This window comes from Chiloscyllium punctatum, chromosome 9 (assembly GCF_047496795.1).
Source record: "Chiloscyllium punctatum isolate Juve2018m chromosome 9, sChiPun1.3, whole genome shotgun sequence".
Taxonomy (NCBI): domain Eukaryota; kingdom Metazoa; phylum Chordata; class Chondrichthyes; order Orectolobiformes; family Hemiscylliidae; genus Chiloscyllium; species Chiloscyllium punctatum.
The window spans coordinates 42,760,116-42,779,161 of NC_092747.1; the positions used below are offsets into that span (position 1 = coordinate 42,760,116).

The 19,046-nt window shown below is 38.9% G+C and overlaps 1 protein-coding gene across 1 annotated transcript in view; it reads right to left on the bottom strand.

Annotated features, from left to right (window-relative positions):
* The window catches only part of LOC140481337 (anoctamin-7-like), a 72,007-nt gene that overhangs the window by 30,411 nt on the left and 22,550 nt on the right, over positions 1-19,046 (bottom strand). The window contains exons 8-13 of the mRNA XM_072577352.1: positions 16,865-16,987; positions 10,836-10,931; positions 9,167-9,255; positions 4,429-4,544; positions 2,875-2,952; positions 1,988-2,140 (exon numbers count right to left, since the gene is read on the bottom strand). Coding sequence (XP_072433453.1) covers positions 1,988-2,140; positions 2,875-2,952; positions 4,429-4,544; positions 9,167-9,255; positions 10,836-10,931; positions 16,865-16,987 — 655 coding nt within the window. The remainder of the gene's footprint in view (positions 1-1,987; positions 2,141-2,874; positions 2,953-4,428; positions 4,545-9,166; positions 9,256-10,835; positions 10,932-16,864; positions 16,988-19,046) is intronic.

The following is a 19,046-nucleotide window of genomic DNA, read 5'->3' on the forward strand; positions in this document are numbered from 1 at the left end:
AAATTCCATTGGGGGAAATCTTTGGATTATAAGATCCACAAGTTATCACCATCCATATACATAATACATATATAATGCAACAGAATTAGGTAAAAAAATTACTTGATTTAACAGAAATATTTCTAAATAAATAAATACTTTAAAGTGAACTATGATGACCTCATTACCTTTGAATAGTTGCTTATACATTTTCTTATAAGAAATTCAGATTTGCCTTATGCTTCCAGTATTTAGTGCCTAGATGTACCTGGTTATTGTCAAGATTCAGTGATTACAAGGGAGGCAGAGGTAACATAAACTCTATAAATGATCATGAGGTATGCAAACCACCTTGCTGGCAATATTTTAAACTCATGCTGATTTTTATAAACTTGTGAATGACAAATATACAAAATTAGTTATGGAACTTTGTTTTATCCACTCTGTGTGGCTTCTCCAGCTTATTACTGCTTAACTGGAATTATACTATGATACAACACAGAGGAGGTCATTTGGCCCATAGTGCAATGTGCTAGCTCTTTAAAAGATACTATCCAATTAAGTCTCACTATTCCCTGATTGAACTCTGCTTAACCACTGGTATCATGGACTCCAAATCATAACAAGTTGCTGAGCTTTCTTTTAATTCATGTCACGATTGATTGCCAATTATTTTAAATCTGTTTCCTGTGGTTACGGGCTCTTTCATCAGAGGAATCAGTTGTAATGATTTGGATTCCACTACACTAGTGGTGAAGCAGAGTATTTGGATACTTTAAAGCAGTGGCTGGTGGATTCTTGATGAGCATGTAGATGGAAGGTTGTCAGGGAAAGGTGAGAATGTGCAATAATTAGAGGAGCCTACCCATGATCCCAGTTTGCATATTTGTATGTTCATAGGCAGCGTTATGTTCTTTGTTCTTGCAATCAGAATAGAACTTGTATTTCAGTGTGAATTACAACTTTTTTATGTAGTGTTCCAATTGTAAAAATGACTGACACCTTGTTGAAAAAGGTGTAACTAAATGTATTTTATTGAGGCAATATTAATTATTCCTGAGTAACCCTTTAATTTGAAAAACCTAATTTTACATGTATAGATTGGCTTTCTGTCAGAATAGCATAAAAAATTAAAATATTTGTTTGTGTTATTTCATCTAATACTATGTATATGTTCCAATTTTTATTTGATTTTCTATAAACTTACCAAAAATGAATTATAATCTCTGTTTTGTACTTCTGCTTTACTATCTATAGTATAATTTAATCTGATTGGCTGCACAGCCTGCTGATGCTTTCACCTTGATTTTGAACAGATTAAAGTATCTTGCTTCCCATGACACGTTTTTGCAGTGGAAGAAGAAAGACATTCTGGCAACAGTTCTAATAAACTGTAGCTCTGTAATTCATTTCCCAAAGGACACAGATAGCATTCTGAAAACCTCAAGATCTCGCAAGTAACAATTCAGACATTTTTGAGGTTTAAATTTAGATGGAGTTTGGGAGTAAATAGAGAGAAATTGTTCCCATTGGTGGAAGAATTGAGAATTAGAGGATACTGAGTTTAAATTATTGCCAAGAGAACTACAGAGATACAAGGATAAGCATCTTTATGCAGTCAATGATTGATTTGAATCAGGATTGCACTGCCTGAAACAATGATGCAGGTAGATTCATTTCAGGCTAGCAAAAGGGAATTGGATAATTATCTGAAAATTACAAAGATATAGCAAAGGGAAGGAAGTGGGGATTGCTTTGTTATAGGGTACAGCCATCAACATACATGGACTCTGTACTTATGCTATAATTCAATGGTATATTCTTCAAACAACAAGCCATTTTGTTTTAAGGCTGACAGCACAGAGATCACTGTAATTTGTCACAGTTACAGATCTTCGTGTTTTTATAACATACTTAGTTTTGCTATGGTGTGCTATGCTATTAATTATCAGTAATTAGGTTACTTCTGTTGTGATCACTCTTATCAATCATAACCAAATTAACTTACCTTTCCCAGGACTAAAATGGACAGCGCATTGAGTAATGAGCTAACAACAGTACTTAAGAAGAAATTTTCAAGCGAATTAGATGTTATCACTCGAAATCTAACCCAGGTTTTATAAATTACCACTGCCACGACACTGATGAATACACAGCCCACCTGTACATAATGCAGAAAGGAAAATTAGATTTTCTAATTGATATGATTAACACACACACATTTTATGGTTTTGTTCAATAGTGTTTAGCCCAGATACACAAAGACATAATAGGTGTATATATGTATATAATAGAATCTCTACAATGAAAGGACACCATCTAACAAAGCGAGGCTGGGACAGTAGGCATCAGTAATCAAATCATATTATCAAATGCTAATGTTAACAGGGTGAGGACGATGATCATTAATAATTATTCTCTATGGGAATCCAACTGCACTAATAATCTCCAGTGACACTTCGTAGAGATGGAAGAATAGAGATAGCATTTGCGGCAATCTGATATTACAAAAGGAGTTTCAAACATTTGAATACACAGAGAGGGGGGACTACATCATATGTCAGTTGAGGTGCCTGGACAGTCTTTTTTTTTGCCTACCCCACCATGATGGTGGTGTACCTCCAGAGTAAAATGCCTCTCCTACCTACTAGACATAAGGGCTTATGCCCAAAACGTCAACTCTCCTGCTCCATGGATGCTGCCTGAACCCGTATGTTTTTCCAGCACTACATTTTTCGACCCTGACACTCACCAGCAGCCTTTCAAAGGATATTAGGGATAAACAATAAATGCTGGCCTAGATAGAGAATCCATGTTCAGCAAAGAATTAAAATGAGAAATGAGAGACCAAAAAGAAACAAGATTAGACATTCTCTTTCATATTAAATTGCTTACCATTACAAGCCCAACTGAAATTGAAAGTGCAATTTTCAGTTGTCGTCTGTATCCTGGGCAAAAGGCTTCGATTCGATCCTATAATGTTGACGAACAGCATTGAAGTCATAAGTAGTGCTTCCATTATTCAATGACAGTCTAACATATTTTCTTTCACTCAAAGGCAGAGTAGATAAGAAATGCACAAGAATAATTAGCACATGCCATTACATTATAAAACAAAGAAAAAGTCCAAAGTTTGGGAGACATAAGTAGAGAGGACAGAGATAATTTTGGCAAATTGTCACACCAAATGTCAACTCCTCTGTTCACTGTAAAGATGTTGCCAAGCCTACTAACTGCATCCAACACTTGTATTTGTTTTTAATGGTACTCATAAAAGTTGATCATTTTATCCTTCTATCCTGAATTTTATTTTGTATACCTGATACCATTTTTTTTTGTATGTCTAATCCTCCTATTCACTTGTAGTTTAAATGACTCTGGTGTCAGATATTTGTTTGAGCTAATTTTAATATTCAGCCACTGGCTGATAATCCAGATGCTGTTTATAGAACTTGTCGGATTTCATTCCATTGAAAACAATTAAATAGGAATCCAACATTTCTAGCTGTGCAATCCGTAGTTTAACCTTTTATTTACTTTCCAATATTCTCTGTGACTTGTGACTAATTTTTAGTCAATAGCACTAGATGGTCCAATTGCCTTTGTTTGGTCCACATTCACAATAATTGTTTTTGCATTTGGCCTCCTCACATCCCCACTAGCTTTTTTTCCATCTTGGGCTGCAGCTGAATATTTCACTGTGTGGTTTGCAGTAAGTCATTCCTCATGCAATCTTTGATCCAATGTATTAAGCATCTAAAGTCACTTAGCTGATAAAATTGAAAGGATATTGCCATTATTCAGTACATAATCTGTATGAATGCCTCTAGTGGCTTTGCTAAAGTATGTTGGGTTGGTGGGCAGCCAAATAATATCCATGGGGTTAATGGACAATCAATTTGTCATAGATGCATCTTGAACACCGAGCTGCAGGTTGCTGGGCACACCAATGCCATATGTGATGGGTAAGTACGGGTTTCCTCAGTCAAGCAACTTATTGGAATTATCAGTTCACTTAAACCATTTCCTTTTAAATTGTCCTCATCATGATCCAGGCTGCCTCCTTCCTGTGTATAAGGTCACGTCTTTGGCTTTAAGCTCACATCTGTGGCCTTGTGAGGAAGTAGATAAGGATTCATTCCTTAAAAGGCCAAGTGTGAAATCCCATTTACGTTATGGTGCAGGCACTCCAACATTCCACACATGACATTTGGCATCGGCAAGCTGGTTGCGGCATTGACTTCCAGTTGCGGACTGTGCTGCTGCACACAGACCATGGAGGCCCATGCAGCCAGAATGAAATTTAAACGGTCATGACCAAAGGAGTCCTGAGCTTTCTCTAAACATCCCCCCCTCCCCCTCCCTGTCACCCCCTCCCCCCACCCCACCCCTGTACCAATCTGCCTCAAAGCAGCTGAAGATATGCTCCAAATATCTTGGTTGACATACTGGTTTTGTTCTGTAAAATTGAGGCCTGACTTGTTCATTGTTTTCGTAATCTTCAACATCCCACTCGTATATTAATTCTGCATTCTTCCTTTTCCATCTTGCCAAAAGTATCGTACCTAGAAATTAAACCATGACATTACTCATCCAGCTTCTAATTTCTAAAACAACAGTGGTATAATGCCCTGAGTACAGGCTTCTAAAACAAACACAAAAAGTGCTGGAGAAATTCAGCAAGTTTGGCAGCATCTGTGGAACAACAAAAAGAGTTAATCTTTCATGTCTGGTATGAGAAGTGTCACACTGGTCTCGAAATGTTAACTCTGTTTTTCTCTCTCTCCAAAGATGCTGCCAAACCTGTTAAGGTTCTCCAACATTCTCTGTATTTCCAGCATCTACAGAATTTTGCCTAGTAGAGGATTCAGTTTGTTAAAGAGTACAACACACATGCTCAAGCCCATCACTTTCTGCTTTTATTTTACTAAACCCCGATGAAAAGCAGAGATTAGATATTAGGCAAAAATATGATAATAGCCAAGGTGTATTGTTCTTCTGTATATTCCTGTGGACACACTTCATGCACGGTATTGAGAGATGCTTGGGACCAAGTTGCCTGTTTGCTTGTTACAGATTACACACAACATACTGGAAACAAAGCCAAATTGTGCAGCTGGAGGGCCATTTTCTGTTCTATAAACCTACAGGATTAAAGATAGAGCTGTGCCCTTCCAGCCAACTTCTGTGGCTAATTGTCATTGGAGAAATTACCAGGCATTTGGAAACAGGCTTTAAATCAAAACAGTAAACTCTTGGTTTATTGATGGAAGTTCACTGAAACTACTAGTCCACGCTGGAAGTAACAAATTGTTTCTGTGGAGGCGACAGAAAATCTGTATGAGCCTGCCTCTGCAAGGATGGGAAATCTGGACCTGCCTTCACAGACATCTGGGTACTAAATGGCTCAGTTTAGTTTAGGCCTTAATCTGGAAGAATGACCTAATTCTCAGAGCTGCTAGCCAATCGGGTGGCATGTCATAGTGAGGAGCCTGCAGGGCCTGTAGTGGTGGGGACAACCAGGGGTAGGAATCACTCAGCAGTAGTACACCCAACCCCTCATTCCCAAAGCTCAGAGTCAGGCAGTTTGGCTTTACCTGGCAACTTCATCAATTATATGGGAAAACAGAGGACCAAAAGGGACTATTAATTAGTCACTGAGACCCTCAATATCTGACATTTGGCAGCTGACATGGGTCACTGATGTGCATAGTGCCATCCTGTTATGTCACCCAAATAGACACTCATTCCCCTCTTGGCCTGCTCCTGGGATTAGTCGGGGTCAAGGGGGAGAATTTCCAATTGTTGCGTTCATGTTTTTAGGTTTATGCTTTATCACAGTGATCTTGAAATTTGGTCCATTGGAGAAACTTCTGCTTTGTTCAAAGGAATCTAAGAGTTGAACAGAGAATGAAGAGACTGGATTTGTTTCCTCAGAAAGAGAGAAGTTCGGAGGAGGTATTACTCAATTACACGAGTTCCCAAAGTTAAATGTTAGTAATATTTTTGAGATTGTCACAATCCCTAAAAGACAGAGACTTCATTTCAGACACAGAAGCATTAAAGTAAACAGACACTTTCATTTTAACCACTTTATCTGATGGTAACTTAAGGTTAGGGTTAAGTGAACTAACAATGGTCTAGCGGATAATGAGGGAATAATAAATATGGAATTGATAGATATCTGAAGGAGTGGAATAATTGGAGTATTAGTTTTTGGGCGTACAATAGAGAACATTTAAACAGTATCAAGTGTTATTTCGAGTTCACCCCACACATTCAATTCTCACCTGTCAACAGTGGGAATCTGTTTGTTTCTTTTTGTAGTGAAAATCTACCTTCAGAATCACAGAAAACCACACAAGGAGTTTGGAGTTTTTAGGAACTATTGCTCTCTTCTGTATACTGAAACAATAAAGGGAGATTGGATCGAATTCACCGAACAAGTAATGTTCCATTAGGGCTTTTATTTCAAGGATTCTGAAATGAGTTACATTTTTTTTTTTGGAATAGTTTTAAATATTATGGAAGAAATTAGTAGTACATATTCAGAATTTCCGTTTCTGTGTAATTGTCTTACAGCATTTCTAAATGAAATCGTCATTCAGTGTTGGCCTGAAGTAATTGCCTGGCAATGTGCAAGTTACAATGCTTTAAAATGAATAAGAAGATGCAGTGAGGAGCTTCCATAATACCCACTCCATGGTACTGCACTGAATATTTATTTGTTTGTCTTAATGCACACTATTTGACTAATATCATGCATAAGAGGCAAGATTGTACCAAATCCCATCAAGGTCCCCAACATTGGCTGTAAATATTTATCAGCAACACATACAGTCACCTGGCAGAACTTGACCATAATGTTATGGACAGCAGCACACTAACTAAATGTCACTGGGGTTGTGTCCCCCAACCAGGAGGTAGAGGGGTATAGCAGCCCCCCTGTCAATAATGCCAAGGAAGGCACGGTGCTCAGTCAGTATCATCTGTAGGAGCAGGAGAGAAGAGGATACCAAGTCAGAATGTCAACGTCATTGAGAGGAGCAGGCAAGAGGAGGACCCTGAGACAGGCAATCAACATCAAGTTGATGAACAGATGAGAGTGCACCCTGAAAGCACTGACAGGAGCAGGCAAGAAAAATAAGAAATTATATAGAGTGGAGGAAGAGCATTGATACTATCAAGGATGGCATTTGTGTAATATTCAGAGATGGCCTAGGAGATCAGGACAAAAAGTTGGCTTGTATGGAGATGATGAATAGCAGGGAAAAGAAGTCATTAGTTGGAGAGATCTACAGTCCTTTTAACAACAACCACAATCTCAGACAAAGCATGCAGAAAGAATTATTAGATCTTTGTGATGAAGGGATGACAATAATCATCGGCAACTTTAATCTAGATACAAACTGAGAAAAAAACAGATTGGCAGTTGTAGTCTGGATGAGGAGTTCATAGACTGCTTTCCAGATAATTTCTCAGAGCAGCACGTTCTGGGATTGACCAGACACAGATTATACTTGACATTGTATTGTATGATGTGACAGGATTCATTAGAATCATAGAATCCCTACAGTGTGGGAACAGGCCCTTTGGCCCAACGACACCACACTGACCCTCCGGAAGTATCCCACCCAGACCCATTCCCCTAACCTATTGCTTTACATTTACCCTTGACTAATGCACCTGACCAAGACATCCCTGAATACTATGGGCAATTTAGCATGACCATTTCACCTAACCAGCACAACTTTGGATTGTGGCAGGAAACCAGAGCACTCGGAGGAAATCTGTGCAGACACGGGGAGAATGTGCAAACTCAACACAGACAGTCACTTGAGGCTGGAATCAAACCCGGACGCCTAGTGCTGTGAGGCAGCAGTGCTAACCACTGAGCCACCGTGCTGCCCTAGGGATCTCAGAAACACCCCTAGATAGCACAAAACAATTGAATTTTACATTCGGTTTGAAAGGGAAACAACTGATCTAAAACTAGTACTGTAAACCTAAATAAAGGCAATTATGTGGGGAGGAAGTCTGAGCTAGCTGAAGATGCTGGCATAATAGATCAATAGAGCCACAAAGACAGACACTTTGCAGCATAAGTATATTCCTGCTAGAAACAAAATATTGAGAGGGAGGGCCCACCAGATTGTGTTTAAATAGAGAAGGTCAGGAAAACATCAAACTGAAAGAAACAAAACATAAAGAACAGCCTGGGTCCTTGTTGTTCAGTGGTAGCATCCCTACCTCTGGACCAGGAGGCCTGGGCTCAGGTCCCACCTGCTCCAGACTTGTATAATAATATCTCTGAACAGGTTGATTAGAAAATATCTATAAAGAATAGCAGAGAATGACGACAGTATGTAATCAAGAAAGCCAACTGAATTCTATCTTTATGACAGGAGGAATTGAACATAAAAATGAGGATGATGTGTTTCAGTTATACAGGGCATTGGTAAGGCCACATCTCACAGGCTGTGCAGAATTTTGGTCTTCTTATTTGAAACAGGATGCAAGTACATAGGAGGAGGTTCAGTGGAGGTTTACTGGACCCATACCTGGAATGAATGGATTGTCTTATAAGGCAAGATTAGATAGGCTGGGCTTATTTCCAATGCAGTTCAGAAGCATAAGGGATGATTTGATTGATGTGTATACAAGATTCCAAATGGTCTTGTCAAGGTACATGTGAAAAGGATAGTATCTCTTGTGGGTCAATCCAGAATTAGGGTACACTGTTTAGACATTAGACATTACTCTTTTCATGACAGAGATGAGGGAAGATTTTCTCTTGTGGATGGCATTATTTTGGAACTCTCTGCTATTGAATATGTTTAAGACAGAGATGGATAGATCCTTGTTGGGTAAGGGAATCAAGAATGATCAGAGATAGGTAGGAATGCGGAACTTGAAACACAAACAGATCAACCAAGGTCTTGTTGAATGATGAATCAGGCTCAAAGGGTCACATGATCTACTTGTGCTCCTATTTTGTATGCTCATGTGTAGTTCATCAAGTTGGAACAACATGTGCTTCAGAGAAGTTTACTGTTCCCACAGATGGGATTTCTATATTGGACAATCAATATTTCAAATATTTTTATTTTCCTTCAGATATGAGGCATAGCCTAGATATTTTCTTCCAAAAATTATTATGTTATTGTTATTTTAAAAATGTCTTTACCCCAAAGGCAGATAAAAAGCCCAAATATTGGTGTAGCAGCATTGTCAAAGGAGGACTTCAGTACTTCAACAGTATCATCTGAAGGGACCCTGATAGGAAAACAGAAAGAGAAACTGTAAAACGTCTAACAAAAACATTTGGCACATTAGAACAACATACCATGCAAATTAAGTCTAATGGTAAGCTACTTTGCCCCTCCACCCTGTTCTGCTATTCAATAAAATCTTGGCTTATCCAATTACTGTCTGGTTATGGATAAACTGTTTTACTTGTTTCACTATTGACCTTAGGTTCAATCTTTGAATTCCTCTGAAGCCTAACCAACTCGTCTTAAAGGGCATAAGCCTGTAACTACAAGATGGTCACTTAATGTAGACAACTGCCCCTTGATATATTTGAGAAGTGGTTACAGGAAAGCACATATTATGAATAGTTCTCAAATTGTAGAAGTGTTTTGGAGATTTTTAGAAATGTGTTCATGGGATGTGGGCAATGCTGGCATGTATTGCCCTGAAGAAGGGTTACACCCAAAGCATCTCCACCTCCTGATGCTGCCTGGCTTGTAGTGTTCTTCCAGCCTATTATGGCTGTCGACTATGCATTGCCCATGCCTAACTTGAGAAGGTAGTGTGAGCTGGCTTCTTGAACCACAGCAGTCCTTGGCTATAGAAACACTCACAATAGGGAAGAAAGGATTTTTCAGAGTTTTGATTCAGCAACAATGAAGGAGAAATGATATGGTTCCAAGGATAGTTTATATGATTATAGTTCAAGTAATTGAATATACAAGTGTTGTGAGTTTATTGCAAAGGCAAAATGGATGATAGCATGAATTTTCAGGATAATTAAATACAAAGCTATAAATACAATAATTTCCTTATACAAGGCCTTTGTCAGAACACATTTACAACACCACATCTAGCTTTGGTTTCCATATTGGTTCCATAAATTAAGGTTTTGGAGATACCAATTTGAAGGTACTTGCTTATCAGAACAGGCCTCGAAAGCTGGAACTGCTGGTGTTGAGAAACTGTAGAATTTGAGGAGTTATCAATGAGACTTTAGAATCATGAACAAGTTAGATTTTGTTAACTGGATATGTTAATTGGGTAGGGTTGACCAGAAGGGGCATGAGTAGAAGTTACAAACTCTCAGAATTTCACTAGATGGCACTATGTTATACTTTATTGTTAATCTCTGAATTTGTGTATTGAATATAAATACACTGTAGGCATTCAAAAGAAAGCTGGGTGAGCTCCTGCAAGTGGAAAACAAGTAAAGTTATAGAATGTATGCTGCTGAACAAGGATAATAATACATACTTAATGTGTTCCACACCAATTATAATAGAGGGTAATTGCATGAAAGCTGTGTTATTAAAAACATAAAGGTAAAACTCCCATAGGTATAGAGAGAGAGAGAGAGAGAGAGAGAGAGAGAAACTGGTGGTAGAGAGAGAGAGAGAAACTGGTGGTGAGTTTAACCTGACAGAGGTTAGGGAGGTTGGACCTTCATGGTAACCTCAGTTCTTTCAACAATAATCATAATGGGCAAGACATCTAAATTTTTTAATGATTGAGAAAAAAATGGAAAAACTTCTAACATCATTAAAATTATAGTCCATGGAATGCTTTTCATTGAATTGATCTGTCAGGAATTCCACACTTACTGAAAAATACAGTCATCATGGGCCTCAGTGATACAAATCCTGTTAAGAATTTGTTCAATTTTCCTTCTCCTTTCAGCCATATTGTCACAGATACCTCTGAAATAAAGAAATATGATGGAAGACTTTTTTTCCTCTACTGTATATACTAGGTATGATCATATGAATAATTCAGTGTTCCTAAAAACGTGAAACATTTTGTCAAAGCTTTTCACTTTACACTTATCAAGACAATTCAAAGTAAAGGGAAAACAACATTAAAATACTATAATAAAACAAGAATTATTGATGCTGAAGATCTGAAATCAAAACAGAAATTCCTGGAGAGACTCAGGAGGTCTGGCAACATCTGTGGAGAGAAAGCAATCTTGATGTTTTGAGTCTAGTCATCCTTCTTCATGGAGTGTAGTCAACCGTCTGCTAATAAATAAGTTACAGAAGGACCCCCCTCTATATCTGGCTCAATAACATTGTTGAGGAGAAAAGGGACTCACATATTAGGATTGCACTCTTATGCCATCTGATTTTTTAAATTCTAAAGTCAGGTGATGTGGGCTTTGCTGGAAAGGCCTGCATTTATACATACTTTCTAAAACTGCTGCAGACCATCTGGTGCAGTCACATCCACAATGCTGTCAGGGAGGGAGTGCCACGATTTTGTCCCTGTGACACTAAAGAATGGTGATATGTTTTCAAGGTGAGGATGGTGACTGGCTGTTCAGAAACATGCAGGTGATGGTGGTTTCCACATATTTGCTGCCCTTGTCAAAGTGAATTTCTGCAGCGCATCTTGTAGATGGCACACACTGCTGCTACACGTGTTTTAGATGAAGCAAAAGTTTGTGAATGTGGTTCTGATCAAGGGGGACGCTTTGTCCTGGAGGATGCAACAAGAGTTACTGGATTTGCATTCAGTCAAGCAAATGGTACTTTTACATCAAACTCTTGACTTGTACTTTACAGATGGTGAACACGCTTTGGGGAGTCAGGAAGTGAGTCACTCCCTGTGGAATTCTTACCCTCTGACCTGTTTTTATAGCCATATTAATATGACTGGTCCAGTTCAGTTTCTTGACAATAGCAATCCTCAGAATATTGATAATGTCAAGCTTCTTGCGTTTTGTTGGAGCTGCAACCATCCAGACAAATGACAGCATTCCATCACAATACTGATTTGTGCCTTGTAGATGGTGGACAGGCTCTGGGGAGTCAGGAGTTACTCATTGCAGGTTTCCTAGCCTCTGACCTGCTCTTGTGGCCACTGTCAATAACATGGTGATCTAGTTCTGATCTATGGCAACCCCCCAGGATGCTGATTAGTGGGTGATTCAGAGATGATAAGGCCATTGAATGCCAAGTGTGGTTTCAGATGTTTATTGCATGGCCATTGTATGGTACTTGCCCTCGTCAGAATAAACCTGAAAATTGTACAGGTCTTGCCGTATACGGGCATGGTCTGCTTCTTTACCTGAAAGGTCACAAGTGGTGCTGAACGTTGTGCAATCATCAGTGATAATTCCAATTTCTGACCTTATGATGGAAGGAAGATCACTGATGAAGCAAATGAAGATGGTTAGACCTAGGACAGCACCTGAGAAACTTCTGCAGTAATCTCTTAGAGCTGATTGACTGATCTCCAAAAAAAAATCAACTGTCTTTTTGAGCCAGGTATGACTGCAACAATGGAGAGATGACCCTGATTTTGTTTGGCTCCTTGGTCCCACATTCAGTCAAATGCAGCCTTGATGTCAGGGGTTGTCACTCTTGCCTCACCTCTGGATTTCAGCTCTTTTGTCCACCTTTGAACTAAACCTGTAATGAGTTCAGGAGTTGAGTAGCCCTGATGGAACCCAGAATGGGTGTCATGAGTAGGTTATTGCTAAGCAGATGCTGTTTGATAGCACTGCCGATGACACCTTCTATCACTTTACTGATGATTGAGAGTAGACTGATGGGGCAGTAGTTGGCCAGGTTGGATTTCTCCTGCTTTTTGTGGACAATATTCCACATTGTCAGGTAGATGAGACTGTAATAAATGTACTGAAGCAGCATGGCTAGGGGCATCTTCAGTACTGATGCTGGCTTGTTGGTAAAACCCATAACATTTGCAGCAATCAATGCCTAAACCTATTTTTTGATATCACGTGTATAATGGATCAAATGGGCCTTTGGGATACTCAAGACCTCTAAAGGAGACTGCGATGGATCATCCACTCAACATTTCTGGCTCAATGGGAGACTGGCTGCAGGGCACCTACCACAATGGATATCTGGCTGGCAAGCAAACAGGAAAGTGAGATGATAAAACTAACAGTGCCCATTCCCTCTCATTTGATTGACCACCACAACGCACGTGCCCGCCAAATGGAGACAGTCTTGGATCACTTCGAGTGTTCACATTAAACCTCCAGCTGTTTCTGCCACATTGCTTATGTTCAGCACTTTAGGGAACACGTTTCCTGGGTGGAATATAGCCGTTACATTTCACACCTGTGAATCTTATTTAAAAAGACCTTTAAATTATCTCAAAAGTAAAACAAATTGTAATAGTGCTCAAGAGTTCGTCTTGCAAGTGGATGACTATAATGAATGAAACCAAAATTAATCCAAATGATGACAATTTTTAACTCTTATAGAGTCATAGATTTAAAGAGCTGTACAAAATGGAAACAACCCCTTCAGTCCGACTCAAGGGCCAACCAAATATCCTAAACTCATTTAGTCCAATTTGCCAGCATTTGGCCCATATCCCTCTAAATTCTTCCTATCAATGTACCCCCATACAGATGCCTTTTAAATGTTGTAATTGTACCATCCTCCACCACTTCAGGCAGCTTATTCCGTACACGCACCACCTTCTGCATGAAAAGGTTGTCCCTTATGTCTGTTTTAAATCTTTCCCTTAAGCCTATGCCATCAAGTTTTGGACTCCCCTACCCTAGGGAAAAGGCTTTGCCAGTTCACCCTATCCATGCCCCTCATGATTTTACAAACCTCTAAAAGATCACCCCTCTGCCTCTGCCAGTCCAGGAAATGTATATGTACCATTTATAAAATATCTGTTTTATTTAAAAGAGCTCAGTGCTTTCGCCATTTTGGATCAGGCTGAGCAAGGGTAGAGGAGAGAAGACAAAGTCAAAAATAATTTTTTGAGGATGAAAACTGTTAAGATATTTACATGAGGGGAATGTGCTACTTGTAATATATATTAGAAGTATGTTCATCCATAACCCTTTTTTAGAATTTTTATATAACAGAACAATGTCTTCCAAAGCACAACAAGCAACAACTCTGTTATACAGGACACAGTATCATGTCGATTAGCAAATAGGGTCTTTGGAGGGGTATGGGTCAAGTGCTGGCAGGTGGAGCTAGATTGTTTGTGATACTTGGTCAGAATGGACAGGTTGGACCGGAGGGTCTTTTTCCATGCTATACATCTCTATGACTCTACAGTCAAATAACTGAATGACGATCACTGTTCAGTCTCAGCTTTGAGTAGGTGCCTTCAGGAAAGGTGGGGGGAGAAAATTTTGATTGATAAAATTCAATTGCAGAACATCATTTCGGTTTGAATGTAGACAAAACTTCAGGTTTGCAATTAAAATCTACTTAAGAGAAAGGCAATCTTAGTTTAAACCATATGTAGTAATTGAGTCAAAAGTAACTTTGCTTTAACATAAATAAATGGTGATTTTATTTTCATTTCAATGGAGAGTTAAAATAAAATCACACTGAAAAATTCAATGTCTACTACCTAAGATTCCCAAGTAAAGGAAAATAATTTTATAACACATAAAACAGTTGGTTGCAAAGTCGCTGAAAAGGTTTTCCTGTTATTTTAACTTTTACTCTCAGGCATAAAGTTTAATTTTCACTGACACGCCACAGGCAGATGACACAGACACCACTTTCCAACAAAGGTAAATGGAGTCTGCAACATCAGAGCCAGGTAAAACTCTGGGTAAAGACTGATGAGCATTACTGCATGGTCACTGTTTCTCTGGGAGTGGGGTTTATTGATGGACCACAGAGTGCTTGATCAGAACACACAAACTCCATAGGGAGGCCATGGCTCCGCACAGAGAGAGAGGATCATACCCATTGCTGGTAAAATGTCAGCATTGTCAGGAAGCAGCCCCTAATTGGCCATTTAAGTCATTCATTCAGGTTCTAGGCATGATGGCCATCTACCAGCTTCTCTACCACTAGCAAAATGCCATATCATTGGGGTGTTATGGACCAGGCCAAACCATTCAAAACATTTCAAGAAGGTAGTCCAGACCCTAACTTTGCTATTTGATCTATGCAAGTGTACAGTGGATATTCCAGGAGAGAATCAGCTGGTCAAACCACTTAGTTTTAAACAAAACAGAATTTATTTACAAGATTACTGAATGAAACACAAAGAACAGAATATCGACTAACCTATTCTACCCAAAAACCCGACAGACTCTCCCAACTTAATGATGCTGTTTCAAAATAGTTGCAACAATCTCCACTAACACCTTGGCACGAAAGGTAAAATCAAACAAGTTCATACAGGAATGAAGTCAGAGAGAGAGAGAGAGAGAGAGAGAGAGAGAGAGTCCAGCAGCCTTCACACACTCACCCACACACACATTTAGATGCATTAAAACCAAACCGGGGGAAAAAACTGAGCTGAGAGAACTGGCCACTTCCCTTTCATTATACAAATTTTTTTTTGTGAACTTGAAAGCCTTCTTTCTGAGGCAGTATCCGTTAGCTGTTAACACATTGGCCCTAAAATCCATCCAAACTCAGACTTTTCAGAACCTGTGTCATTTACAAATTCTCATAAAAAAACAACCAGGGACAACCTAACCTTGTTAAAGGAACAGGTTCGTCACAACTTTTCAGCACCTTCACTTCCTTCTCCCATCTTCTATCTTATTCCTTTTGACTCTACAACATTCTATCTTATAATGTAATCCATAGGCAGAATATTCAACAACATGTTCCAAATTTGATCAAGTACCCTTTTTTCTCAAAACCTATTCAAAATTACAGTGTATGTAATGAGACTTCACTTAGTTGAGTGATGGAAATATCATGAGATCAATACGAACCAACATTCAATTTGATATTTACACATCAGAGAAATGCAAAACAAGCTTTAATGTATAACTAAAGCTGAGATCTAAAATGTAAACATTCAATTTCACAAAATAATGGGAATGAACTAACGTATGAGCAAATGTTTATTATAAATATTCCAACACACAAATTGCATTCAAACCATTTTCCCATTTCTTACGGATACACTTCATTGGAAAATATACTTTCAGACTTCTACATCATTGTAAAATTTAGAAGAGGAAATAAATTCATGTCTTATGCAATCAATTGGTGTCTACTTATTATAGTTCCTCTAAACATAAAAATTAATGCCTGAGATTGAAATGTTAACATAAGAATATGTTCTTTCAATTATGAAGTCTAGTTGTTTTTGACCAAACATGATGTAACTGAAAGTCTATTTCTCTGCTTTAGAGGTCTGAAGTGAAAAAAGATTAGGAAGAATGTACCTTATGGACAGGGTCCACAATGAATAAATTCACAATTCATCGCAAAATTCGCAGTTTGAGATTGGAAAAATATGAATGAAGTCTTTCTCTACTTTGTTTCTAAAAAGCATTAAAAACTTCAAATTGGAAGATATTGTGGTTTCTTTCAGGTTCTGAAATTATTTCAAAAACAAAGATTTTTACATTCTCCAAGGCATATAGTTTTATTTATACTCATTCTTTTACATTACAACTTGCAATGTAACTCACATCTCTTGTTGGAAACCCTTCCAAATTCTTCCTGGAAGTGTTGAGCACAAGTCCTCTTCTGATACTGTTTGGCAATGATGAAAGCCTATGCTGAGCCTGTTTTGGAACTTTACTAAGCTTCCGATCTTGATCTTATTTAATGAGATTTCATTAGTAACTTTTTCATATGTTAAAGCAATATTTTAAAGTAGGGTATAAAAGTAATCTGAAATATATTCCTGAATGAACATTTACCTGATTGGATCCACTGCCTTATCTGCCACTTCTGAGGCCATGTTTGGAGTTGAACAGATGATGTTACAATTGTACGCAAATAAGAATGTGTTCATGTCTTTGTGGGCATTGTAACATGATGCACTGGAAAGAGAAATAAGTAGCATGTGAACATTGGTGAAATATTCAGTCAGACTGAACATTCCGTTTTAAGTGAAGACTCATATTTACCTGAGTATGTAAATGCTTGCTCATTGCTGCAGCTATAATAATATAGTTAATTTACTGTAACACAATCTAGAAATTCAACTATATCACAGAATGCAAAACACACTGCTTGACTCTACTAGGGCTGTTTGGCAAGCCTGTAACATTTGTGTTATTTGTTCATTATAGCCCAGACATTTTGATAATGAGAAAGTAGTATAGGTGAGAGTTGCACATGGGGACATTGCAAAATCCTTAAGGAATTGTATGGGAAATTGAAGATTCCAGTGTACATTTCCTCTACTTCTGGAACCGTCCAACAGTATCCATTTAAATTTAAGAATTCAGAGGGTTCTGCTGCAGTTAAATAAATAGTTACTCAGGAAAAATGAGACAATCAGAAATCCAGTCTAACTCCAGAGTAACTATTCAATTTACAACACATACCTTGAATCACATCCTCCCCCAAACCCCAAACATACACACAGATCCTGACCTGACACCCTCCTCTCCCCCCAATACTGGACCCTACACCTTTCTGCCATAGTGACTCTCCAATCCTGTCCACTGCCTGACCCAACACCACTCTCCCACCAGGACTCCAAACCTCACAATTGCTGCAAAAATCCGTTACCCTCCCTCCACACACCATCTGACATGTCAACCCCTTTCTACAAATGGGATCCCAAACACTATTCCTCTGCTGTTGGACATGGCACCCCCCCAAACATCAACTTGTTATTCACCCCAATGCCATGACTCAACTCAAACCCTCTCTTTCACAAGACCAGGTACTGCCCCACCTCGGCTCCCATCTGCCCCAACCTGCCCTAAATACTTGTACACTTAACTGATCTCTTCTCCTCTTACATCCTGGCACCCTACCCATCTGATGCCCAAATCATCCGGTACACTATCCCTTATGCACCTGGCATTTTGATCTGACCTCAGAAGCTGTCAAAGTGTAGCCTATGATGCTAGATTTAATTTACAGAATATGGCATGTGTGTTCACTGCCTTCCCCCAATTGTTCTATACCACTTAGGACCTAGAATCATACAATCAAATAGTATAGACGAGGACCTTTAGCCTATTGAGTCAGTATTGTTAAAACTGCACTATAATCCCATTACAATAATCCCATTTTCCAGCATTAGGCCTGTGGCCTTGAATATTTTGACAATTCAATTGCTCATCCAAGTACTTTTTCAAAATTGTGAGGTTACCTGTCTCAACTACCCTGCTGGGCAGTGCATTCCAGAACCCCACCCTCTGGGTGAAAGACATTTTCCTCAAATCCCCTCTAACCCTTCAGTTTTCCATATTTAAAGTGTTGTCCCTTAGTACCAACACTTTAACTAAGGGGACCAGCAGCATTTTGTCCACCCTGTCCATGTGCCTCATAATCCTATATACCTCTATCAGGACTCCCTCAATCTTCTCTACTGCAAGAAAACAACCCAGGCTTTTCCAGCGTCTCTTCGTGGTTAAACTGTTCAATCCCAGGCAAGATCCTGGTGAATCTACTCTCCATCCCCTCCAGTGCAATCACATCCTTTTTATAGTGTAACGACGAAAACTGCATACTGTCCAAGTTCTGTACACCTCCAACGTAACCTCCCTGCTCTGATAATCTATGTCTCGACTAGTAAAGGTAAGGGTCCCATATGCCTTTACCTACACTGTCACCTTCTGGGATCTGTCGACAACATCTCTGTTCCTCTGAGCTTCCTACTGCCCTGCCATTTACTGAGCACTCCTTTGTCTCGTTATATTTCTAAAGTGCATCACCTCTCACTGATCAGGGTTAAATTCCAACTGCCACTGATTTGTTCATCTGAACAGTCCATTCATATCCTCCTGTAAGTTAAGACCTTCTTATTCATTGTCAACCACCTGGCCTGTCAGATCTACTGTGTAGCTCTATATTTCTCAAAGAGCCCTGATTGGAATTTCCTCTCAGAAATGTGAAGCTCTTTCGTTTAGTGAAAAGGAG